At 37.9% G+C, this 25947-nt stretch overlaps 3 protein-coding genes across 6 annotated transcripts in view; all 3 read left to right on the top strand.

Annotated features, from left to right (window-relative positions):
• The first annotated feature begins 1629 nt into the window (after positions 1 to 1629).
• Positions 1630 to 5186, top strand: cited1 (Cbp/p300-interacting transactivator, with Glu/Asp-rich carboxy-terminal domain, 1). The gene is made up of 2 exons (XM_083543104.1): positions 1630 to 1769; positions 3521 to 5186. The coding sequence occupies exon 2, from the start codon at positions 3534 to 3536 to the stop codon at positions 3999 to 4001; it is 468 nt and encodes a 155-aa protein (XP_083399230.1). The 5' UTR covers positions 1630 to 1769; positions 3521 to 3533; the 3' UTR covers positions 4002 to 5186.
• A 2775-nt stretch (positions 5187 to 7961) lies between these two features.
• Positions 7962 to 11932, top strand: rps4x (ribosomal protein S4 X-linked). The gene is made up of 7 exons (XM_083540881.1): positions 7962 to 8030; positions 8527 to 8604; positions 8726 to 8906; positions 10169 to 10266; positions 10823 to 10994; positions 11146 to 11303; positions 11773 to 11932. Exons 1-7 carry the CDS (start codon positions 8028 to 8030, stop codon positions 11872 to 11874), a joined length of 792 nt encoding a protein of 263 aa, XP_083397007.1. The 5' UTR covers positions 7962 to 8027; the 3' UTR covers positions 11875 to 11932.
• Positions 11933 to 15229: 3297 nt separating this feature from the next.
• nhsl2 (NHS-like 2) overlaps positions 15230 to 25947 on the top strand; it is a 74301-nt gene continuing 63583 nt past the window's right edge. Inside the window, exons 1-2 of one of the 4 annotated variants that reach the window (XM_083540763.1) lie at positions 15241 to 15675; positions 15830 to 16360. In XM_083540763.1, coding sequence (XP_083396889.1) covers positions 16081 to 16360 — 280 coding nt within the window. In that variant the 5' untranslated portion in view covers positions 15241 to 15675; positions 15830 to 16080. Of the gene's footprint in view, positions 16361 to 24787; positions 25142 to 25947 lie in introns of those variants that run through there. The other 3 variants (XM_083540764.1, XM_083540762.1, XM_083540765.1) reach the window with 3 other exon arrangements.

Here is a 25947-nt window from a genome sequence, read left to right as displayed (position 1 = left end):
CGGTCAAACAGATTTCTTGAAATGTCTCTAATATTAACACGATCCTGAAATATATTACAACGCAATTATGACAGGGCATTGAGAACAGCACGAGAAATCATTTAGGGTTCTTACATGTTAAATGTAGACATTAAATGTAATTTTTTTTCTTGTTCCCCATCAGTTTTGAATATATGAACAAACCCAAAGGCTGCTTCTTCATCAGGTTGTTGTATTATAAATCTTTGCTTTGGATTTCAGACTGGGTCTAGGGGGCTGTGTGTCTACCACCACCTTGTCCATGTCACCTCTTATACAGTGGTAGCATAACTATATACAGTGTTACAGATCAATAATACTGGATATAGTTATGCTAGTAGTAAAATATGCAAATACTGCATTATGTTTATATCCTTTTTTGCAGGCCCATGTTTTTTAGTGGGATTTTTTTTTTTAGTTGTATAGACAATGCATAAAAATAGTATAAAGAAAAAAATAACTTATAAAGTGTTTTGTTGCTGACAGTGCTTTAAATGAGAGGTATAATCAGAGTGAATTGTTCTCTTTTTTGTTTTGTCGCCCGATTTGATGGATATTGACTGGGTAATTACTGGAGCCGTTGCTGAAGTGTGTGTGTGTGTGTGTGAATAGCCAGCATCTGTCCACTTAGTTTGCTTTTACATTGGACGAGGAAAAAACATGGACAGAGCACTGGATTGAACTTTGAATATGTTGTAAAAACTCATTCTTTTACAGCTGCATCATCATAGTTTACTCCTAATCTCCCACATTAAGTCTACATGAAGCAGGTTGGAAATATCCTATATATTTGATAGAAGGCTGAGACAGACTGTATTGGAATACATTTAAATATTTCGTTAAGTAGATTAGACTAGTGCACAAACATGATTGATAAATTATAAAAAAAAAAATTTTTAGATGATCAATTATTAAATAGTTTTAATTTACTTTGTCCCACTTTATGCATTTGTGTAGTGTTTTCTGTCATCGTATGATTTATATTGTAGGCTATCATTATATATATATAATCATATATGTGTGTGTGTGTGTGTGTGTGTGTGTGTGTGTGTGTGTGTGTGTGTGTGTGTGTGTGTGTGTGTGTGTGTGTGTGTGTGTGTGTGTGCATAGACTGCATAGACTGCATAGAAGCAATTTTGCCCTTTGCAGTTGGTGCATTTATATTTCAGAAGACTAAAACATTTATAAGAGGTGTAGCAACATCAATGCTTCCCTCACTTCTTTAATTTATTGTATGGAAATATTTAAACATGAATCAAGACAGACCCACATTTGATTTTATATATCTTGTGACTCAAACAAGTTTTCTAACATGTTTAACTAGTAGTCTGTTCTGCTGATGATTTTCATTATAAAAACATGTTTAATTGAACTTAGAAAACTGTTCATTGCGTTTGAATCCCGTCCCAATGATCCGCTCCGCGTTAATGAGTCGACTCCACTGAACGCGATCCGTGCGCGCGCGCGCGCGCGCGTGTGTGTGTGTGTGTGTGTGTGTGTATTAAGGCTTAGTGCCTTTGATTGAGGAGCTGGACTCTGTGATCGTGCTGAGGGAAGACAGACAAGTCTTCAGTCTTCAGCAGATGATACACCGCGCTTTGCATCTTTCCCAGGGACTTGTTAACACATGCTTTTTTGTTCTTGCTGGTTTATTTATCCTGCAGATATTTCAGTTATTTTATGACCAGCGGCCAGTCCTGGACCCTGTGTGATAGGAAACCCACTACGAGACATTGCTGACTTTTTCAAAGGTACATTTTCACAAATAGAAATATAGGTGTGAGGAAGCTCTAAGATGTATCTATTTTATATCGATTATTTTCCTATCTATTTATTCTTTTTATGGGTTTTTTTGTTTTTGTTTTTTGGTTTTTTTACTTGTGTATATATTTGTTTGGATTTTTTTAATCAAATACTTGCAGGAATATTTGAGAATTTCTTTGTATTTGCCTTTGTTTGTATTTATTTTTTGTTTGTTTGTTTGTTTGTTTTATAGCGTTTAAAGAGATAAGAAAAGGCTTAATGTTTCACTTCTGTAACACGTAATTTCAAAAAATGTTTTGAAGTCACAATCATTAATTTAAGATGTTGGTTATTAATTCATTTTCATTTCGTGTTTTAACCTGGAGAATTCCTTGGACAAAAATCCATACCAGTATCCATATCAGTTGGGTAAATGAAGCAAACTTTAACTAACTTAACATAATTAGTTGTGTAAGAGACACCACTAATGACTGGCTAATCCCAACCATCTCTATGGTTATTGATACGAGAGAGAGAGAGAGAGAGAGAGAGAGAGAGAGAGAGAGAGAGAGAGACTTGGCTTTAGAATCATTCTTAAAACAATGTCTTGCTTGTGACATTACTGGCACTTTGAATTGTTTTCTTTGGGAAATTATCCTGGCACACAGGACTTCATGAAATGCTTTTTGTATTGCGTATATTGCACACTTTTTGTCATAGTTAATCTACATTTGTTCTAAAGTAAATTAATCTTACATATGAAATTCTCAGTAGAGATATATGTATGGTATATGCAATAGTTCAGGACTTTGATGGACAAGTGATTGAAACATTCTCCCGCCGATGTGTGTTTGGTTAATGCTAATGACGTTGTAGGCTTAACCATGTATGTAACTGCTTCCAGGCAATTAATAATGAACACAAAGTCCTATCATGAAGATCCTGAGCTGAATGCCCTACAGCTGTCAGCGTCAGGGAGGGCTGATGAGATGAGCTTGTGCTCCTTGCTAGAGGCCTGTTACAGCTGCATGCCAGCCTTTTGCAATTATGTCTTTCCACTAAACATGAGCCTAAAGAGGAATGCAGGGAAAAGGGGCAGTGTGAATGATTAAATGATTAAGTGCCTCAAAGTCAGCCTCATGACTCTCACACTGTAAGTGATACAGGATCACATGACCACATTCATAGCCTCATAAATGGTTGCACTGCATATTCTGTTCTGTAATGTGATGAATTATTAGTGAAATGATTCATCAGCCCTATTAAAGGGTTTGCCTGAACAGTATCATGACTGCCTTAAGATTATGAAAACAGTAATGGTTGTGCATGTTAATAAATAGAATGTTCAGAAATAATTTCTTTACTAAAAGTCTGCTTAACATAAAAAAAATTAATAAATTCTGGTGTGCTCGGGTTATTTCTTCCCAATACTCATTTTCACAGCAATAAATTGCTGCCCATTACGATTGTACAGGTGCAGCATAGTAATTACCAGAGTCGACTAAGTGCTTTATAATTTAGTTGATTATGCATGATTTATAATAAAATTACTCAATTGACAAGCTGGGGCTTCTTGTTGGTTAGCAAATGCATTTTGGAGATATTGAGCTATATTTCTGGTTGGAGATTTGATCTAAATATCAGTGTTCACTAAGATTCTATTTTGAAAGTAAGGGGTAATTTGTGTTAGGAATGCCATATCCTCATGCACGACACTGCACTGGTTCACTATTTGCACAACTTCTTTTTTGTGTCACAGGTGTCACCAGGTAATGAGATTACTGCTGCTCTCCAGCTCAAGCATGAAAGACCGTGACTCTCTGTCCCTTCTGCACTACACAAACTCTGGCAAAACAGGCCCCCAGTACCCCCCTCCTAATCTCCACTCTCCCTCCCCAGGCCTCACAAAGTCCCAGCCCTTCTGTCTGCAGTCCAGTCAGCACCTCATAGCCTCCATGCAGCTGCAGAAACTCAACAGTCACTATCAAAGCCTGGCTGCCTCTACTACAGTCTCTTCTGGATCCAACAGAGGATTCGGCAGTGCTTCGATGAGTCCAGCGCAAATCTCTGGCCCAGGGATGGCTCAAGGGTCTGGGATCATAGATTCTGATCCAGTGGACGAGGATGTCTTGATGTCTCTGGTAGTGGAGCTCGGTTTGGACAGGGCTAATGAACTTCCAGAGCTGTGGCTGGGCCAGAATGAGTTTGACTTCATATCAGATGTACCTGCTGGGTGCTGACCCCCTAAAAGTCCCGAATCACTTTTTGGCTGCCTATTTTTTTTTGCACCTGTGACACTGTTGGATGGCTCACAAGAATTGTTTGTCTTTAATGACTATGTAAGCTGCACAGGTATTAGTGAGTATATACACTCACAATCAAAAGACTACTTGGACAACCCCACAGACAGGCTCTCTTGAGACTAAAACTTGGTAACTCTATTTACATTGAGGTCTTGTTCGTTATAATCCTTTTCAATCTCTAATTTCAAAGTGGTGCAAGAATTTCTCTCAAGTCACCAGACATGGAGCTAAATCATTAGCTTCACACATGGACTGGACCGCTAAACATGTTATCAGACATGATCCCCCCCCACCCCCCCAAGTCTACTTAAGAATCAGCATTGTTGGATCGATCTGTGACTGTCTTTTTTTTTTTTTTTTTTTTACTGGTATACTTCACCACCAACAGTCAACATTTCAATAAACATTATGTGAATCCACAATGTATTTCTTCTGAAAGGTGATATGTTCATGTGCTCTCTAATGGATTGGCTGCTTCTTCTTTTGCCACCTGCCATCTGTGGGTTCTGTCCATACAAGCAGCCGGGTGGTGTTTTTGTTCTGCAATGGAAGGTGATCCTAAAACCAGCATGGGCTAGTCTTTTCCAAAATGCATGTCATCGTAAGACTCCTTTCCACTGGGGTAACCTGATCTATCAGACAGTTTTCCATGGTTAAATATATTAATGATGGACGTGTCCATTTCCTCCACTGATAGTCTCACCGATGTCTAGAAGGGTTGTGATCAGCAGCCGGAATTTGATGAGATTATTTCAAGCAAAATAAATAGTTTAGAATATGATCTCTTACAAAAGCACTATATTTGTACGTGTTTAATCAATATTTGTCTTGCATAAGAATAGAAATTTTTAGAAAGATCTAAAAGACTCAAAGATAAAGTCATGTTCTTTAGTGTTGATTAATGCAAACTTGTGTTGATAAAAAGATTGCTTCATTATTTTTGGTTTAACAAAACTGAATGAATCATATGTGGTGATTGTGTTGTTTTTTTTTTTTTTATAGCACTTTCCTTTCATCTTGTGTATTTTTCTACAAAAGATGTAATTACTGTAATATTTAAAATATGTACTCTGTTATGTTGTTCTTCAAAATATACATAAATAAAAAAGTACAGGATTCAAACCTTGTATTCATTTTTATTATTGTTTTTGGTGATAATAATGATATGGGACCTGAAATGGAGGGTTTAGCAGAATACGGTGAAATAAGACATGCACACTAACGTATTATTAATTAAAATGCCCTTCTAGCTATTTATGGCCTAATAGCTACAATTAGTGAATCATTTAATAAAAGTAAAGATTTCAGATTTTATAACATGTTTTATATACAATATTACTGGTAATTCTTCACACCTATCATCTCCATTAGGAGAAATACAATGATGAAGTCTAAAATCTTTACATTTACAACTAAAGATGTCAAAGTTGATTGCAATGCAATATCACCTGAAGGAAGTTCAGATAAGAGCTGAACTGTTTTGATAGACTGCTAAAAGCCAAAGTGTAAAAAATAACTAAGCAGAAACCTGTGCTGCCCCTTTTTTTTTTTAAATGCTAATCTTGTCTCATATTTCCTACGAATTAAGGTATTATCATTTAAGAACCTTTTATTCAGTTTAACTCCTATTTGAACAGCTTACTAATATTAGGTTAAACGATATAGTGCCATCTAGTGGACATTAGTGAATCTTCTACGTTCATGATTCATTAAAAAAAAAAATTCAATTAAACTCAATCTTTGAGTAGTGAAAGCAAGTACTGGGTAGAAACATTAGCACGCAAAATTATTATTATTTTTTTTTTTGCAATCACTCATAGAACAGCAATCATTTTGAAACCAGCTACATCTTAACATGTCCAGAATGTTCATGACGCACTTATCAGTTAACCTTAAAGGCGTTAAAGATTTACTCCCCAAATATATTTGATAGCATTAATAAGCAGGGAGACCATTTATAAGCTTATGAATGTGGAATGGAACTCATGTGACTCTGTCTCGCTCAAAGTCATGAGGTTGACTCTGAGGCACTTAATCATTGAATCATTTACACTGGCCCATTTTCCTGGACTTCTCTTTAGGCTTAGACATGAAGTGTGTTGTTGGTGTTGTAATGGTGTTGTGAAGATTTTCTTGTGCCTGTAAATACTAAAAAAATACAAACAAACATTAATTAGTGGGTCATCCACTGTAAACATTACCAAACGCGTACATATAAAGCAGGGTACATGCACTACAGTCTATGTAAGACCACACAGTGTGTAACATGTGAAAAATTCACATAAAGCACAGAAGACTAACACCATGTAGCTATGAGGAAAGAGGTTGGACATGCTGGCCATCATACACAGATAAGTCACTGACTCACTTTATCTACTATCATAAACAGAAAGCTGTTCTGTCCCACTGTCTGGTATTTCCTGAATGAGATTATCATTCATGAAGAAGAGATATCTGAACAAAAACAAAAACCTAGTACATGTTAAACCTCTAGCTTGATTTATCTGGGTCAAGTCACAAATATCAAAACTCATTTTTAACACTCTCACAGAGGATACACGTCAGTCAAGCTAGACATTTAGACCTTTTAACAGTTATTAATGTAAAATATTTCAATACTTTCAACACACTTCACCTATGATTCATTCAAGAGAAGGCATAATTGGTGAGAACCAGTACTGGGAAGGATTTATTTCTAGCCAGTGTTTATGTCTGGGAAGTGTTTATTTCCATGCAGTGTTTATTTTCAGTGCTTGTGCTCTGGAGATAAAGACTGTCCCATCTGATTCATTGATTTGGATCAATTTGAAGGCAGGATCACACATGTCCTTCTCTTAAAAGGCAACCTCATAGTGGTAGTTTATAATAATAATAATATTACAATACTATTATAATAAGATATATTATGGTGAAATGTTTGACTGCAATTGAGTGCCATATAAAATAAAGTGCAGCAAACATATCTGCAGAATTAAGGTAGCAGGTGTACTTTCATTAAGTTTTATTAAATACAGTTGTTTTTGTGTGTTCTGTTTGTTACATCAAGAAATTGTATTAATCTATAGAAATACAATTTTAAAACTAATTCCAAAATATCCTTTTTTTCCTTAACCGCACATGTGTGTGTGTGTGTGTGTGTGTGTGTGTGTGTGTGTGTGTGTGTGTGCATACAAGTTGGAGCAGAAATAAGAGACAGGAGATAATTTACATATAGCACATGCAGTAACATAAGTTTTATGAATCATTTGACATGGTATGTTATACTTGTTAGAGAAGAAAAAGCAAACTTTTTTAAAGTACTATAATAATCCCAAAGAAATATTGTCATTTTCACACGTCCCGCTTGTCAGGATCAGCATTGGGGTGCAGGGTCGGCAATGGTAATGTTGCTGGTGCAGATAAGGTTAAGTGCCTTGCTTAAGATTAGAAAAATATTTGACTTACATGTCATATTACAGCACAGTGAAATTCTTTCTTCATATATCCCACCATTGTTGTGAAGCTGGGGTTAGAGTGCAGGGTCAGACATGATACAGCACCTCTGGGGCACAGAGGGTTAAGGGCCTTGCTAAATATTCCAACTGTGGTAGCTTATTGATATTGGGTCTTGAAACCCCAACCATATGATCAGTAACTCCTTGACCACTGAACCACCACTCCTTAAGACAACCTAAGGGAAGACCTATGTCAATAAGTGAAAGGTGTTGTCGAATTATATTCTGCTGAAAATAAATTTCTTATTATAAAAGTTATTTTATTTTTTTTGTTTTTGTTTGTTTGTTTGCTTGTAAGCAGACTTTAGTAGTAAACACCATTAGAATTAGTGTTTAAACCCCGGCCACTAGAGGGCAGACGCGCGCGCGGAGTCCTCACATTACGCTCTATCTGTCCCTCTTCACTAGCCGTAGTGCGGCATATCTTTCTTTCCCCGGAAGTTGGTGGCCCTTTTCCGCAGACTCCAACATGGTGAGCAGATTTCTTTTTTCGGCGCTCTTCAGTTTTCATCCACAACCATCAGATAATTTACATCGTATTAATCAACCAAACCATTCAAATAATCATAATATCACATATGATGTCAACATAAATCTGTAAATGGTTGTAGTTTGATGAGTGTTTTTCTAATAAAGATGTTGAAAGTGTTTGGTGTCGGTTCTCCGCCACATTCACTCTACATGGCGCCTTGAGGCAGCGTTTCGAAATATAGCTCCTATTTTACCGTTGAACGGATTTAGTAGTTGTGAAAACGTAAAAATAAATGCGACAATTGTGAATATTGTAATTAAAGTGAGTATGTTGTGTAAGTAAGGCCTCGACCGGTTTGTGTATTCGGGTGTATGCCGCTAACTGGTTAGCTCAGTAGTGTTAGGAAAGCTAAGCATGTTAGCAAAGAATGAACAATGAAAACCAAATCAGGGACTAAAACAGACAAATTGTTTTTTTGTTTGTTTTTTTGCATTAGGCCCGAGGACCGAAGAAGCACCTGAAGCGCGTTGCAGCGCCTAAGCACTGGATGCTTGACAAACTTACTGGAGTGTTTGTGAGTTTTCTTTCCTCTTCACGTGACTCTATAATTATATATTAATAATGATGTGTGTGATTGAACAAGGCAGTTTTCATGATAAAAACGTGAACACATCCATGTGGTTTGTCTGTTTTAGGCTCCTCGGCCCTCCACCGGTCCCCACAAGCTGAGGGAGTGCCTGCCCCTCATCATCTTTTTGAGGAACCGGCTTAAGTACGCTCTGACCGGAGACGAGGTCAAGAAGATCTGCATGCAGAGGTTCATCAAGGTCGATGGAAAGGTCCGCACCGATATCACCTACCCTGCTGGATTTATGGGTAAGTCGGGGTGGTCATGAGAGTAAACACTGAGTTGAAGTGATAGCTGAATAGCACCAGATCGATCTTAATGTGCAGTCGATAATCTGGTGGCTTAACCATGTTCTAGTGAAGATCGCTTCAAGATTCAGAATCTGACATGACTTCATGCACATGTTAGATTTCAGGTTTGTTCTTGGAGTTATTAGAATGATTCAGGTTTGGACTGGATTTACATGAGCAGGTGGAGCAATTTAATTTGAGTCTCTCAGATTTTACTCATCTTAAGACATCTATCGTCTATAAAATTACTGGTGTATGTAATCCAGGGCAACATTATTAATGTTAACAGGGCCTTTGGAAGTGACATGATGATAAGCTTGAGCAATTTTCTATAGAAAAAGGTTTATTATTATTACTTTAGTTAGTTTTTCCATTTTTAGTGATTCTGGTGTTTAAATCCTAAAGCAAAGACATTCTGAAAAATTACAGTGAAGGGAAAAAGGCTGCAATACAAATAAACGAACATGGTGCAATTGATATTTTCAGCAGTACAGAGCAAAAAAATGATTGCACTCACTCAAAACCTAGAATAAAAATTTCACTGAGTATATTTGTAAGAGAAGTACATTTGAGCACGTTGGGTTGTAAGTTTGTACCGTGTTCACATACACTGTAAATACAGTCAACCATATTTGCTATTTATATATTAGTTACTTGCCCCATGCGAATCCATTATAAGAGATGATAGAAGCTTTGCTTAATGGCACATACCCAGAAATCTTATCCTCTCAATGTTACTGCTAAAAGAATTTGCCGGGTACATTCAGGTTTTTCACCTGATGGGCACAGTGGCTCTTCTAATGTATTCATAGATATGGATGAACTCTGAACTATACCTGGTATAAGTTTAGAGTTAAAACAGTATTGTGTGGATGGCATAGTGAAATGAGTAGTTTGTGTGTAACGGCTGAATTTTGATAGCACAGTATAACAGATGGATGAGCTGTTAGATGTCCTTCCTCCAAGCCTGGCACATGTTGGAGTGTTTTAATGGAGCCATCGTCATTCACCCTGTGGGAGTTCAGATCGAATTGCCAAGAGGATATTAAATCTGATCTGATTCTTTGTTAAAACCCGATAGAGCATGATGCCAAGCTTTGTGAAAAGACCAGCAGGTTGTTGCACTATAAGGCCTGGAAATTTTGATGCGGGTGATTTGGAGTAGGTTGTATGAACAGCTGTTTCTGAACAGTGTTACAGTATTGTGTCCTGTGTTGCAGATGTGATCAGCATTGAGAAGACTGGAGAGAACTTCCGCTTGATCTATGATGTGAAAGGCCGTTTCACCGTCCACCGTATCACCAACGAGGAGGCCAAGGTGAGCAGTCTTAATGTTGTGGAAATTTAAAAGGGTGTGTAACATGTTTTTGTGTAACATTAGACATTTGCGGTTCTTTGTAAACACAACCTTGTTTTCCTTTGCAGCATTTAGTCTACCAAGTGTTGGAGGTGTTTAGGTTTTTAGTAAAAAATCACATTTTTGGTTTGGACCTGAAACTTCCCAGGTTTTTTTTTTTTTTTTTTTGCTTTGTTTATTTTTTGCTCAAGACAAATGAAGGAAAACATGCAGGTAGTTGGTTTGAAAGAGGCAGATGTAAGTATGGAGGCAGTATGGAGACTGACGATCCGCTGTGGCGACGCTTAATGGGTGCAGCCGAAAGTAGTAGTTTACTTTTTGTTCATATGAATAGTTGGACTGGGTACAGCTATGCAGTTGAGGGTTAAAGGTCTTTAAAAGATGCCACAGCGGGAACAAGCAGCTTGGCTGTTTTTATCTGAACCTTAGGTGTCTCTGTTCATCTTCTTTACAACTTTTATAGAATCTTTGTATGATGTTGCATTTAAAAAAAAAATTTATCCACCTGTGTTTTTAGTACAAGCTGTGCAAGGTGAGGAAGCTCCTTGTTGGCACTAAGGGAATCCCCCACCTAGTGACCCACGATGCCCGCACCATCCGCTACCCTGATCCCATGATCAAGGCCAATGACACGGTCCGCATTGACCTGGAGACTGGCAAAATCACAGACTTCATCAAGTTTGACACTGGTCAGTACTGCTATTATTAATTCCTTATTAATTACTATTCTAGTGTACTAAAGTAAATAATTACTGATATAGCAATTAGTAAATTACACTGTAGTCAATGTTAGAAATATTCGGTGAGTAACATTGCTGCTGTCTCTTGTACTGTGCGTAGGTAACCTGTGCATGGTGACAGGCGGTGCTAACTTGGGTCGTATTGGTGTCATCACCAACCGAGAGAGGCACCCTGGCTCCTTTGATGTGGTTCACGTGAAGGACAGCACGGGCAACAGCTTTGCCACCAGGCTTTCCAACATCTTTGTCATTGGCAAGGTGAGTAAGAAATGGACAAGTCTTTTGCTAGTAGCTGCTCAATGTTCTGTAGTCATTCCTATTGTATTGCTTAGATTTTCTCTTGTATAATGTTGCCTCAGTTAGGATTTCAGATAGTAAAACATGACCCTGTAAAACATTTTATTGTTGGCTGGTGGATTTCCCACTGGTCTCGTGTTCTTTTCTGCATGTTTTTTTTTACTCAGATTTTTAAACTTACCATAAATGTGAGCTTTTTTCTATAAAAATTTAAACAAGTCAAAGTTTATTTATAATCCATAGGTATTCTGGGCAACTTGTATATTGAATAAAACATGCTTATTTGACTGAAGAATCTTTGGAATGAGTTTGGTTTCTGTTGCATTGTACACACACACTATATTTAGTATCTACAGCATTGTAAAGTCTGTAAACTCTTGCTGCTTATAGCAGGTTTTTTAATCTTTTGTCTGGTTGTTCATTTAACCAGGGTAACAAGGCATGGGTGTCCATTCCTCGTGGAAAGGGTATCCGTCTGACCATTGCTGAAGAGAGAGACAAGAGACTGGCTGCCAAGCAGAGCAGCAGCTAAGTCCACTCAGGACTGGCATTCCCAAACCCTGGTTTCAAATAAAAAATATTTACAACAATTATGGTGCAAAATTGAATTATTCAGTTTGTTGATTTTAGTGACTATGTTGATAGCAACTGTATTACCTTTTTATGCAGCATTTAGCTTGGCTATGGAATGCAGAATATGAAAATATATATAGGGGAGTGGTTAAGGCGCTGGGTTGCCGATCGGAAGGTCTGGGGTTCGAGCAGTGTTATAAACACCCGTACACTTCAAGAGGTCTTGGAAATACAATGTTAAATTTAAAATACATCAATGTACAATATGATTATTGGTCACCAAAATTGTGGAGAAATGGAAATGGTGTTCAGAAGAGCTGCAGCCCTTAAAAAGCTGTGAAGCAATAAATTAAATTCAGCTTTAGCTTAAGAATAGCTCATATGTGCTGGTCTTATCACCTGGTTTAGTCACTCACAGATAAGTGGTTGAGGATGAGTAGGGTTGATCCTTAATTCAATTATTTTTATTTTCTTACATCAAGGAGCTAGGGAGTGACGAAAGGTGATGTAAAAATGAGACTGTTTTAAGGGTGACGCTCAATTAGAGCTTTATAGTCACACAGAAGAGAGACTGATGTTATATACAGGTGCATCTGAAATAAATAAAAATATTAGAAAGTTGATTTTAATAATTCAATACAAAAAGTGAAACTCGTATATTATATAGATTCATCACACACTGATATTTCCAGTGTGTTTTTTTAATCTTTGATTTCGGCTTCAAATGAACAAACCACCAATTCACAATCTCAAAACATGTGAATGCTTCATAAGACCAATATAAATATATATTTTAAGTGAATTGTTGGCCTTCTGAAAAGTATGTTAATTTACTGTATATGTACTCAATACTTGGTAGGGGCTCCTTTGACTTTATTTAATGCCTCAATTCAGCGTGGCATGGAGGTGATCTGTCTGTGGTACTGCTGAGGTGGTATGGAAGCTCCAGTTTTCTTTGACCGTGGCCTTCAGCTGATATGCATTTTTTTTTGTTTTTCTCTGGACAATACCTGGTAGGTTCTCTATGGGTTTCAGGTCTGGTGAGTTTGCTGACCAGTCAAGCACACCAACACCATGGTCATTTAACCAACTTTTGTTGCTTTTGGCAGTGTGGGCAGGTGCCATATCCTGCTGGAAAATAGAATAATCTCTATAAAGCTGGTCAGCAGAGGGAAGGATGAAGTGCTCTAAAACTTTCTGGTAGATGGCAGTACTGACCTTGGTCTTTATAAAACAGACTTTATTTCCTTTCATCTGAAAAGACGACTTTGGCCCACTGAGCAACAGTCCAGTCCTTTTTGTCCTTTGCCCAGGTAAGACCTCTGACATTGTCTCTGGTTCAGGAGTGGCTTTACACAAGGAACGTGTCAGTTGTAGCCCATGGGTACGTCTCTGTGTGGTGGCTCTTGAAGCACTGACTCCAGCTGCAGTCTACTCTTTTTTGAATCTCCACCAAATTTATGAATGTGCTTCATTTCATCTTTTTCTACCACATTTTTTCCTTCCATTTAACTTTCCATTAATGTGCTTGGATACAGCACTCAGTGAACAGCAGCTTCTTTAGCGATAACCTTTTGTGTTTTGTGTCAATGATCGTCTTCTGGACAACTATCAAGTCCGCAGTCTTCCCCATGATTGTGTAGCCTGAATCAGACTGAGACGCCATTTAAAGACTCAGGAAACCTTTGTGGATGTTAAGATTTAATAAACTGAATAGAGTGTGACAACACGAGTCTCCAATATTGAACTTTTTCACAATATTCAAATTTTCTGAGATTCTGAATTTTGGATTTTCATTAGCTGTCAGCCATAATCATCAAAATTAAAAGAAATAAACACTTAAAATATATCAGTCTGTGTGTGATGAATCTATACGAGTTTCACTTTTTGTATTGAATTACTACAATAAATCAACTTTTTAATGATATTCTAATTTATTGAGCTGCACCTGTGTAATTACATAAACCCACATTTGAGTCAGTCCTAATCTGAGTGTGTATAAGATCAGAATGATGCACATTAAGTTCAGTTTAACACCATGGAGATTTAATACTATGCTTTAAACAAGGCCCAGTATGTACCGAGTTAACGAGTCGTGGGGTGCTACGTCACAGGAGGATTCAGTGCTTGCATGTGAATGTGTGTGTTCCACTTTGCTGTGGCTTTTTTCCAGGCCATATGGGTCCTGCTGGGTTTCAGCCTGTTGTCCTGCAGCCTTTGGCCTGATGGTCTGCAGCGCTGCAGCATGGCTTAGCTCATCCCACTCCAACACTGCTGGGGCTCATATCCAGAATAAGACACACACCTACACAGTGTCTTATGTCCTTGAGTTTCATATATATCCTTCTTCTAGGTGGATTTAGTAAGATTTATCATTCTATTACTCTACAATCTTTTGTGCTTAACATTTACATTCTTGGGATGTGTTCTTTTGTTATTGATGTAAGTACAATTATTATGAGCTGAATTTCTAATGGACCTGACGTGCATTTTTGCAGCAGGTCTGTGGTCTTTTTTTTGTCAAAGGGCACTAGTGCTTTTTTGTGCACTAGTGCCCTTTGAAAATGAAACGTGAAGCTTGCCAGACTCCAGCACTGCTCCTGCACCACTCACGTCTCGCCCTTGCGCAAAACAAAACACAGCACTTTGATCTGATTACACAAGAGCTGTATGGTTTTAGAATAACATTTGGCCGATATATGCACAAAAACCCAGAGTGAAGATAAAAAATAAAAAGGCTGGACCAACCAGATGAGAGGAAAAACATTTTCAAGTATGGGGGAGAGAAGGGGGTCAATCTCTAGGTCCTCTAGGGGTATTTCTGCCTGTGTGAGTTTGGCCTGTGTGTAATAGGGTGGGGGACCTGGAACAATGGAGACAGTCATGTTACCCTAGCAGCCAGACACAGTTCCCTCACATGTTTCTGTGTGACAGACTTCCATAAAGTCATGCATGGATGGAAACCTGTTTGATGAATTGAGTGGATATGGATTACATACTACTCATTTACCTGCTCTACTACTACTACTTCAGTTCTGTATAACTTAACTCGTTATGCAGCCTTCAGTTCTTGGAAATGGAAGAATAGATTAACAAAACATGTAGGTGAGCCAAGTTATGGTTTTGGGTGGGGGTGCACACATGCTGCAGATGTGAGCTTTGGGAGGGGCCAACATCTGGACTGGAGGAAGAAGTGTAAGGATTGAAGGTTTTTTTTTCCCACTACTGAACCTGGGTGCATTTTTTCCATTGTTGGAATTTACGGTCTTGGAGTGCAGCTGTTAAAACTTAAAGTTGCCAATCTTCCTCTTTTTTTCTTTTACATTTCACAAGAGTTATGTGTTGCAAAATGCAACCAAATTTATCTGCACTTGGGGAAGAATTGTTCGAGTGTGAGTGAGACTGCAGATGTGGACACCTGATAAATTTTTTAGCACCAATGGATTTATTTTTCTGAACCAGCAATAGTATAGGACCCTCTAATATAACGCCAAAGCAGCAGGTTCTTCGTCCTTGACCATTTCTGTTCTTCTTGACAATCCTTATTCATTGAGTTCCTCTTTTAATCAGGTGTTTAATCAACTTCTGTAGCTGCATATCTGGCTTACAATCAGGAAAAATGGGTGTTTCATTTTAAGCCTCAATATGTGGATGATGTAGAAAGACGTGTGAATTCGCGCATGCGCAAAGCCAGCGCGCAAAAGTCGGTCAAGTTCAGCTGGGAATGGAGAAGCAGCCTGCAGCCCAGGACTGTTTCAGTGTATGTCTGCATCCACACTAGACTATTAAATATTGTGTCAAATTACACAGCAGTTCCAGGTTTTCCAAGTGTGAACTCCAACCAGTGTAGACACTAGAGGTCAGAAATCTGACATGCAAAATTGAGTTTGGGTGTATGCGTTTTCTCGCCGCAGCTCTTGTACCTGGACATGTACCTGAGACTGGACTGCATCCTCCTGTAAATCCGCTGACTTTTGACTTTGAGTCCTCCCTCTCAGGACTCATGCAGGCTGAACAGAGCTCCGCGCAGTGGACAATCAGCTGTAGCGCAAACAACATGCCTCCTGTATCACTGTACGCGCGAACCAGCCGAGTTCAGCGCAACGCGCCCTGATCTCAAATCCAGCACACTGCAGCAGTTGGAGAAACTCAACAGCACGTGAAGATGCCGTTTTGCAAGCGCATCACTGCGCCCAAGGACGTGTGCAAAAGCGCGCTGAGGAGCGCCGGAGCGCCGTTCACCGACTTGGCGGACGTGTGCGGCTTTAGCCTGTGCTCCATCATCAGACAGCTCTCCGATTTGTGCAGGCAATCTGTCAGCATCCTGGAGGAACTCGAAGGAGAGATCGCCTCCATTTGCCATCGCTCGGGAACCTTGGAGAACAAAGTTATCAGCTTGCAGAGACACGTCTCGGCGCTGGCAGCCAGCAAGCCTCCTATGAAAAGTAAGATGCGCTCTTCTACTTCCAGTCCAAGCTCTGCTGGGTCACTTGTTACACCACTAAACCGAGTTTTGTGTTGAGGGATATTCTACATCTTCACTTTGTTGGAATGTATGATTGGGTAAAACGCGTGACTTCCAGGGATTTCGGGATGCCTGGAGATGGTTGTTTACAGAATGAGCCTGTTGCGTGATATTCTGCTGCGCTCATATAAGAAGTCTACTTACTCCGTGAAGTTGCTCTGTTACAGAGTTTTGCTACAGCTCTTGAAAAAAGGGAACTCGTAAACGAGTGCAGTGGTGGTGGGTACGTGTTTTTATTGCCTCAGATTTGTATTCATCAGCGCATTAGAGTTTTAGAGTGTTTTTTTTTTTCCTTTTCCTGTCTCACTGAAGGCTTCTCAAACCTTTTACAGTCCAACCCAGTCTCACGGTATTTCGTGATATAGTCACGAAATTGAATCTATTGACTCGGTCAGGCACCCCTAATAGCTGAACCTTAAAGTATTTTCCACACAATCAACCCCTTGTTACGACATCATAACTTATAATTGTGTCCTTTTTCCTGTTTATGACAATATTAAATAAATTCTGGACCCATGATTTCCTCTTTCCTCTTACATCTCCGCTTTACTTCTGAACCTTGCTTTCTTCTTTCTTAAATATAAAGTTTGTGGCAGAATGAATGGCACCCTATCAAACTGGTAAAGCCAGTTGCAGAGTCGTGTTAATAAAAATGAAGAGCGGTACTGTTTACATGTATTAGCTCCAGTGGGATTTCCATTGTAACTAAATCTCCAGGCCGAGAGAGTGAAATGCCACAAGGCTGCATTATGGGTCCACAAAAGATTTAGACCTAGAATAGCCGTGGAGTTTAGTACAAGCACGAGATTCACTCAGATGAACAAGACAAATCTGTGTGGCCACCGAGGTCACTGGACAGCTATCCAGTAGTCCTGCTGAATGGACGTTTGTCAGATTATAATCAACAGCAAACAATTTGCACGGGTTGTTCCATGGAGCGTATTCATCTTTATCAGGTTTATCTGTCAAATCAATCATGTGCTTATTCTTCTTTTTCATTTTCTGCTCCACAGTTTTGGCACACAGTCTCTATAATGCCTCCTACACTACTTTGTGTTGCTAAGCTGAAGAAGAGCAGAATATTTCCTCTGTCTACTTTTTCCTTTTCTCTTAGCAGAGAAAGCAACTTTTTTTTCTTCTCCTTAATCTCACACATCTGGCCATGTGTTTCATCACCATGATTTAAGTTCAGTGTATCTCCAGGAGCTTCTCTAGTGAAAAGAAGAATGATGACTATTCCTAGACTAGATCTGTTCAAATATAACCCACCTGTATTTGCTTAGGATTGTGGCCTAATTGTTCTATAATTCCCTTTGCTTTGACAAGTTCAAGATCTTGAATCAGATCGTAAAAGGCAGCAGATTATTTGGCAGGGACAGTTGTTTCTTTAGAGCTTGGTAACTAGAGTTCATGTCCCACTGGGGACTGTGTGTCAGCATTTGATGAGGACATGGGGTGAAGGAGCAGCTTAAATTCAGCCAGTTATCCCTTCATGTTATACTTAGCTTTAACATGCAATATACCCAAAAAAACACTGCTGTGAAATCAACTCTACGTTTTTAAGAATGCTGTTCATTCCTTGTTCAAATCACAACCATGTAGGGAAGGATAGAAAATATGAGGCTGAGATTTAAATAGGGATTAATGCATGTTTGGTGCATGACTCCCAAGTGCACAACTAAATGTCTCACAAGCAAAACAAAGATCTTCAGGATGAAATCCTCAGCTTTGAGCAGAGCATTTTTTCCTAAATCAGCCTGATAGATTAATATCAATCTTGTTAAGATGTGTAAAAGGTTTAACCATTGTTATAAAACACATTCTATATTAGAGATATTTGCATTTAACTTCTTGACTGGCAATGAAGATGCTATTAGGAGTATAATGGGCTTCTGGTGTTTTATTTTTTATAATAAAAATGCTAATTATTGGGAATAATTCAATAAATTTTATAATATAACGGTACAGATAACATAGTAAAAAAAAATCCTCTATTTTTCCCTGAGAGAGAAGAATTTATATATCCTATTGATAGTTTTCATGAGCATTTTCATAAAATTTTTTTATCTTTTAAAAAATATTTTGGCAATGTGAAAAATTCAATTCTTTTGCAGCAGCAGTCTTTTTGTAATTTTATGCAATCCTGTGAAATACCCTGGTATTGAAATCTTTAATGTTACCATACTATGAATTTCTTCATATCGTAAAAAAATTTTTTTTTTGATAACGGGTATCCTTGCAGAACTCAAGGCATCTGATATTGAAACTAAATTAAACTTGTTGCCATGGAGAAGGAAGAACAAGACATAACATCTTGGTAGATTTTCTATGAATTGTTGGATTTGTCGTGAGACAATGAAAAGCATTATTTACTAAGATGTTTATTCAGTTATTCTTTTAATAAGGATTTTGGAGACCTCTGTCTAACACACTCTACCAAAATCTTCAGTAGGCACTGACTGGTGATTATAAAGGTCATATCGTATAAATATCATTTTCATTCTCATCAATGCTTTCAATGAGCCTCCATACTTTGTTGTTAGGTATATAGCCATCTTGAAATATCCACCAGGATAAAAATGTTTCCTTTTTGGATAAAGTTGATCAGTCAAAAGAACTTTGTATTGTTTTGCAGTGAGTCTTCTCATCAAGAGGACAAATGGAGACAAATCATGCCAACAAACCATGTATAGTTTACATGCAGAGAAGATTGTGAGATCATGGGCATGAGTATGTGTTATTCATGTTTCATGTGCCATAACTAGTACAAGCCTTTAACACTGTTTAGGGATGAAATTTAGATATTTTATAATTATTATATTATAATAATATAATCATTACGGCAAAGCTCATATAGTCTTAGTCCATTCAAGCTTAAAGAGAGTGTAGCCTTGAAATTAATAACATGTAGTAAAAGGCTTAAAGATGAATGTGACAGGATGCCTGGATGTAATGCAGACGTGTTACCATAATTTTCGTCTGGTTTTGTGTCTGGTGGTTGTTTGTATTGTGTGTGTGTGTGTGTGTGTGTGTGTGTGTGTGTGTGTGTGTGTGTGTGTGTGTGTGTGTGTGTGTGTGTGTGTGTGTGTGTGTGTGTGTGTGTGTGTGTGTGTGAGTTTCTAGTAGTCCAAAAATCATTCTTGTATTCCTGTGTATAAAATGAGGAAAATAATTCAGCACGATTTACTGTTCACTACACTGCAAAGATTCGATATACTGTTAATGCCTCTTTATAATAAATACTGAAGTTGTATTATTCATTTCAAGTTCTACAAATCCTGCAGATTTGACCGTTAACTGTTGCTCTGTATGTTTCTGCATGTCATCACTCCCTAAACAACTAACTCTAAACAAGCAATAGAATAGAGTTTTGAGGCTTAAGGTTAGTGTTCCTTTAACATATAATGAGATGGAGAAAAGAAAACTCTGAGTTGATTGAATGAGAGTAAAAAAGAAAGAAAGGCTAATTTGGAGAGACAGTGGGAATGGTAGAGTGAGGGTGAGAGAGGAACATTAGGCAAGAGCTGAATAGAGTGAGAGAAATCATTGAAATGGGAAAGATAAATTCAGGTGAAATAGAAGAAGAAACTATGAACAACTTCCTGCCTTGGACATGTGCCTGAGTCCCCTCTGGTGCACCATAGAACGTTTTTTTTAATAATTTAAATCATTTTTACACCTCTGAAGCTCTCGTAGCTGGGAGTTTGGTTGTTGTGGCAAAGTTCCAGCTGCCAAGAGAAACCCAGTCAAGCTGAACTGAGGCATCATGTGCACAGGAATGTCTGAAGAACAAAATGCTGTGCAACATTAGACTCTCCCAATTATTCTATTTTGTGATTTTTGGATTTTGCCTTCTCCTGATGCCCAGTCTAGTCAAAAGATGTGAGAGCATGCACAAAAGGAATCAATTTGTCAGCTGAAATGAAAAGAAACAGTTACGCAACAGGTTCACTTCCCTCTCTCTCTCTCTCTCTCTCTCTCTCTCTCTCTCTCTCTCTCTCTCTCTCTCTCTCTCTCTCTCTCTCTCTCTTTCTTTTTTTTGCTTTTTCTCTATCTTCGGCATCCTGTGGGAAAGTCATGTTTGGCGATTGACGGATGGGAGTGGGATTTTCATGGTGTGCACTCTCATGTTGACTATTGCAGTAACCACATTAGTCTGAATATGAAGTCATTTCACTTCAGAGACAAGTTTCATAGCAACACACACTTCTATCTGCGGTGTCCTGTCTGGTTCTGTGTTCTTGTATATAACCAGTCACAAGGTTTTTACAGAAGTGAGACCATGTGTGTGTTTTATGTTAAACATGTGCAGTATGTGATTGTTTTTCCTGTTCCTGCAACTTGTTCAGGTTCTGGGCAGTGCCTCAGAATCTGTTGGCTGCTCAAACTTTGGCTCTGGGTCTTATGACACAGACCATGTAGCTCTGCAACACAGCCATCTTCCCACTCCCTCTCTGACACATTGCTATAACAATGTAACAGACCACTGTTATGCTTTTTCAGTATATAGTTTTAAAGATAGAATAATCCAAGAATTAGCTTTTGGGGCTGTGGGGAACTATAGCACTTCTGTCAATCTTTGCCTAAAACCACAAAACTGACATAATCCATTAGTGCACCAAAAATATTTATTAGGCCCTGGATGTTCTGTGACCAGATGAGCTTTTTTTTTACTGGCTTCTTATTCTTTTTGCAATTAAGAAGAAATCAAGGCCAATATTCACTGGGTTTCTCCAAATCTTTAAGTTATGAATTACTGAAATAGTCACCATGGCTTGCTCATCAGAGATAAATACCTTAACTTATATCACCTTAAATTCTTTAAATATCACCTTATATCAACTCTTAAATTCTGCAAAGCCTCTTTAAAACAATGTCCGTTGTGAAAAGCGCTATAGAAATAAACTTGACTTGAAATGATATGATTTACTTCCAGAAACTTTAGAATGGTGACTTCTTGACACAACATACCATATATTAAAATATATTAAGAATCTTTGATGGGTAGAAATGTTCAACTACATATAGACTAATTGATTCAAACATTGAATATTACTTAGTGTGAAGTGGAAGAATGCATGCCACACCATAATTCATAACACAGCCTAAATGACTATTTATCAGCTATTTTCATCACATTTTATTTACTTTGTCTGTTAGTTTTTTTAGTTTCAGGCCTGTCGTACTACACATGCTGTAAAATACACAGCAGTGAGAACAGTCAGGTGGATAGCAATATTGTGGGCACTTTTATTTAATTTATTTGTTTATTTTTTTATTATTATAACTGTAAGCCTGGTATAACATTTTCCATTACTTTTCCCCAAAACCGTTCTTTTTTTCTTCTACATATTTTAACTGCTTTGGGTATAATAATACTCTAACACACTGGATCCTGGTCAGTGTTTTTTCTGTCCACTCCTTTCAGATTCCAATCATCAGAGAGAGCACACTTTACTTCCTTTAGGACCCCCAGAACCCCTTCCTTCAAAAAACACACACACAGTTTTCTTCATAGTTTCCACATAGTGATATTACCAAAAAGCACACAGGTGTGTAATATATAATCATCATACTGCACATATTTTTGTAAAGACAAAATAAATAGATTTTAAAAGGAGGTTCTGCAATAACTTATAGTATTTACAGTAATCCAGTCTATTAGTACTCCACACATTGCACAGTGGACTGTGTTTATTCAGGTTGTATGTGTATTCACAAGGAATCTGCTTAGCATGAGGCATAGTATATCAAATATATCAACAGTACAGACTCAAATTCATAAATCATGTTGGTATGAAGCTAATGTTTAATTTTGTTCATCAGTAGTGCTGGTTTTAACTCACAATGTTATTGTATTTTAAAAAAAGAAACAGCCATTTAAAGCTCCAGTGGGGGACATTCCAATTGGGAAATGTGTCCTTTACTGAAATAAATGTACTCCTTCACAAAATGTTGTGGTATAAGAGTAATAAAGCACTTCATAACATGACACTGGTTATTTGGATGTTCGGGTGAACAGAAATGTTGTCTGAGAAATATATTTGCAAATTGTTGCACATTTCTAATGAAAAGAAATGTTTATATTGCCGTTTTTATTAGCTGACATCATTTGTTTGACAAGCAGTAGTTAGTTCACTGTACATGAGCAAATATATTTGTCTCTTTACCGAGATGTGATGCAAGTGAGTACTGTAGAAGTAAAAGAAATGTCATCTGTAAAGACATGGCTTACCAGTTGATCACTTTTTACACAAATATAATATAAATTGTAAACACATTAACCTTGTAATTGCTTAGACCTTTTAAGTTGCTACACACCTGAAGATATTTGCATTAGGAATAGAGTTAGTCATTTTTGGGGGAAAAGGCTCAGCTTCTCCTGAGCTGTCTGAAAAAGTGCACATTTATTGTGGCGTGTTCAAATAAAATTGCAGTGCTTTGACTTTTGACATTGCTATTTTCATTTGTGGTCTAATAGAAGAAAGATTATGTAGAATCAAATCATCCAATTAGAAAACATATCAAACATTTTCAATAAACCATGATGTAGCACCATAAATGTGTGAAATGTTGTCATCTAGAGTTTCTATATTCCTGGCCAGAAGCTTTTCTTATTGAAATATTAGTCTTCTGATTGTTAAAAAAAAAAAAAAAATAATAATAATAATCTCACATGGGTAAAAACAGAAATAACTGTGGAGTGAGCGGGAATGGAACGTTCACCTACACATGCCTGCGTCTATAGCGGAAATAGACCATCGAATGTCAGTTGAAATGTCTAAACTGGGAAAAGAGCTTCAGTAGGATTTCATTTCCAAAACACTTTTGCTAGCAGGATGTGTGAAATATTGCACCGTGTTTCAAATGCTCAGTAGCCTGTTTGGAGAATGACACTTCAAACTAAGTTGATTAAGATATGATGATAGAAGAGCAGAAGGTTTCTAATCTAAAAAATCTTTAAGTATGTCTTACTTTAAAAAGTCTGGATCCATTATTTGTTCAAAAAAAGGGAAGAATTGGGATTTTTTCTCGATTAGGTGTGATTGTGTGTGTGTGTGTGTGTGTGTGTGTGTGTGTGTGTGTGTGTGTGTGTGTGTGTGTGTGTGTGTGTGTGTGTGTTGGGGGGGTTATCAATATATCATTAACACAAAAAGAAATTTATATTTAATTAGGAAATAAATCCTTGTCAAGATTAACGAATAGGCCAAGTCTGCCTGTTGTAATAGATGGGGAATTATTTCCAGATGGTTGTGGACATGGAGAGGAGGGAATAGTTTGAAGGGAGGGGCTAGAAATCAAAACAAAGATGAAACATGAAGAGAAGAGAAACATGGTCAGTATGATTTCTGATTAGCCCTATATCTGAGCGCTGAAACGTTTATATTTTAAATAGAATCCTGACTGGATCCACCTGTTTTATTTCACCCAACAGAAGTTTTGACTGTGTTTTATGAGAAATGCCTTAAATGTGTCTCTATACACTATATGTATATGTGCTGCATCAAGTTGGCAGATTTCATTACTCAGCATGAGAAGTGAGGTGAGAGTGGGCACTAAGAGAACAAACAGTGCTGCTTCTGAATCACACGCTGAGTTTTAATTCTGTTCGCATGATGGGGACCGTATGTGTGAAGGCACCCCTGCATTCCAGCGCGCCCCAGGCTTTCCAGCCCCGCCCTGCTTGGACCTGGTGTATGTACACACACACTGCTCCACATTCCGCTGCTACGTCTGTTGGTAAACATTTGAAAGACACGAGCGCTGCTCAGCTTTAGGTTTGTTAATGTCTTGTCATTTTCTCGTTATGAATAACAATCCAGAAGTGAAGCGCAACCTCAAACTCAAACCATCTCACTGCTGCAACCTATAAATTTGTTCCCTGTAAAAACTGCTTTCCTCCCCAATAATTTTTATTCTCTCTGGTGAAAAGAAAAGAAAGTGTGAAAGAAAAAAAGCAAGAGCTTGAGAATTGTGGCAGATTGTTTTAGTTTGTATGTTTTTAAGATATGCTTATATAAATCTTGAGTTTGCAGCAGTATACTCTTGGTGTAGATAATAATGCTACGACGAAAAATGTTAGCTTATTATGTTGACCCTCGGTGCCATTGCAATTACTTTAAGTGTGTGTTTATGGAAGCTTTAGACATGTTTGGCTTTTGTACTGGATTGCAAAAGCAATTAATTGCCTTAAAGTTTGAACATTTACTAGTAATTGAGTGTGTGTAAGGGAGATGAGGCATTAATCTGATACTGCAGAATTTGCTGCAGTGTGTATGTACAGGCATGGAGCTGATCCGAGTGAGAGAGAGAGAGAGAGCGAGATAGAGAGAGAGAGAGACAGTGTTGAAACAGGATGGAGGGAGATGCATGCAGAAACGTCATCTCTCTTTAAATTAAACTGTGATAGGTTGCAGAGGATAAGGAGGAAACTTAACACTCTTTCTTACTCTTGCTGCACAACAAGCAGCATGGGACTAAACCACAAGTGTTAGTGTGTGAGTATTTGTTTCTGTCTGTGAGGTTGTGTGTGTGTGTGTGTGTGTGTGTGTGTGTGTGTGTGTGTGTGTGTATGTATGTGTGTGTGCGTGTTTTCGGATGCATACAGCGATGCGGTGGAAGCGGAGGAGATCTCCAGGTCAGGGAAGGCAGGTGGAAGCGAAGAGTTCGAATTCTACGTTCACCACACCATTCTTCAGAGGTAATGTGCTAGTCCCAGTGTGAGACTTGTAAATGATCGAGGTGTTTGATGTAGACTAAGCCAAACAGGTATGCTGTAGTCAAATCCACGTGTAAACGTAAATGAGAAATCAGAATCCGTGTCAGAAATCAGAACGATTTCTGATTCGGATGAAATGAGTGATGCAGAGTTATGACCATGTGTTTTCGATAGTGTGTGTTTGTGTGTGTATTTTGTACATTTTAACTAATATCACTGTGTTGACTGATGTGTTCATTCACAGAAAAAGCCATGTTTAATAATTCACTCAACACACAGCTTGGTGATTATATAATCTCTGAGAACAGTCTCATTTTTACAAGGTTCATTTGTGGGCAATGGCTGCATAATCACAAGTTTAACATGGAAGTATTGAATATGTATTTTGTGCTTAATTGCCATGACAAACACTTAAATGAAACATTGCTTGCAGTTTATAATAAGTGCAAATGTATCTAATTGGAGCAAATCGACTTTTTACTTCACTATTTACTGCTTTGCATGATCTTCATTAAATGTAGATGATACAGTTTCCTGTTGAACATGTGTCTTGTGGAGTGTTTCTTCTACATGACCTTCTCTAAAGGACAGTTTATAATTTTCAGTTTACAGTTGTAATGTTGAAAAAGTCAACAGTCAACAATCTGAGCAGCTGTTCAGGTTGTGAGGGCATAGCGCATTCAGAAAAAGTGTAAAAATGTAAAAGCTAGTAGTATTCTGTCTGGCTCATTGTTGATTTTTTTTAAAGGTTTTTTAAGGTACTGTTATTATTTAATGCAACATAAATT

The sequence above is a fragment of the Silurus aristotelis genome, assembly GCF_946808225.1.
Source record: "Silurus aristotelis genome assembly, chromosome: 5".
In the NCBI taxonomy this organism is placed as follows: Eukaryota; Metazoa; Chordata; class Actinopteri; order Siluriformes; family Siluridae; genus Silurus; species Silurus aristotelis.
This window is presented reverse-complemented; position numbering and strand designations above follow the sequence as displayed.

What these genes read in the sequence shown, in the direction of transcription:
- rps4x (XM_083540881.1), top strand. An exon ending in CTACCCTGCTGGATTTATGG is followed by an intron (nt 8,907 to 10,168) that starts GTAAGTCGGGGT and finishes CCTGTGTTGCAG; the next exon opens with ATGTGATCAGCATTGAGAAG. An exon ending in TCACCAACGAGGAGGCCAAG is followed by an intron (nt 10,267 to 10,822) that starts GTGAGCAGTCTT and finishes CTGTGTTTTTAG; the next exon opens with TACAAGCTGTGCAAGGTGAG.
- cited1 (XM_083543104.1), top strand. Translation starts at nt 3,534, where the DNA reads ATGAGATTACTGCTGCTCTCCAGCTCAAGCATGAAAGACCGTGACTCT.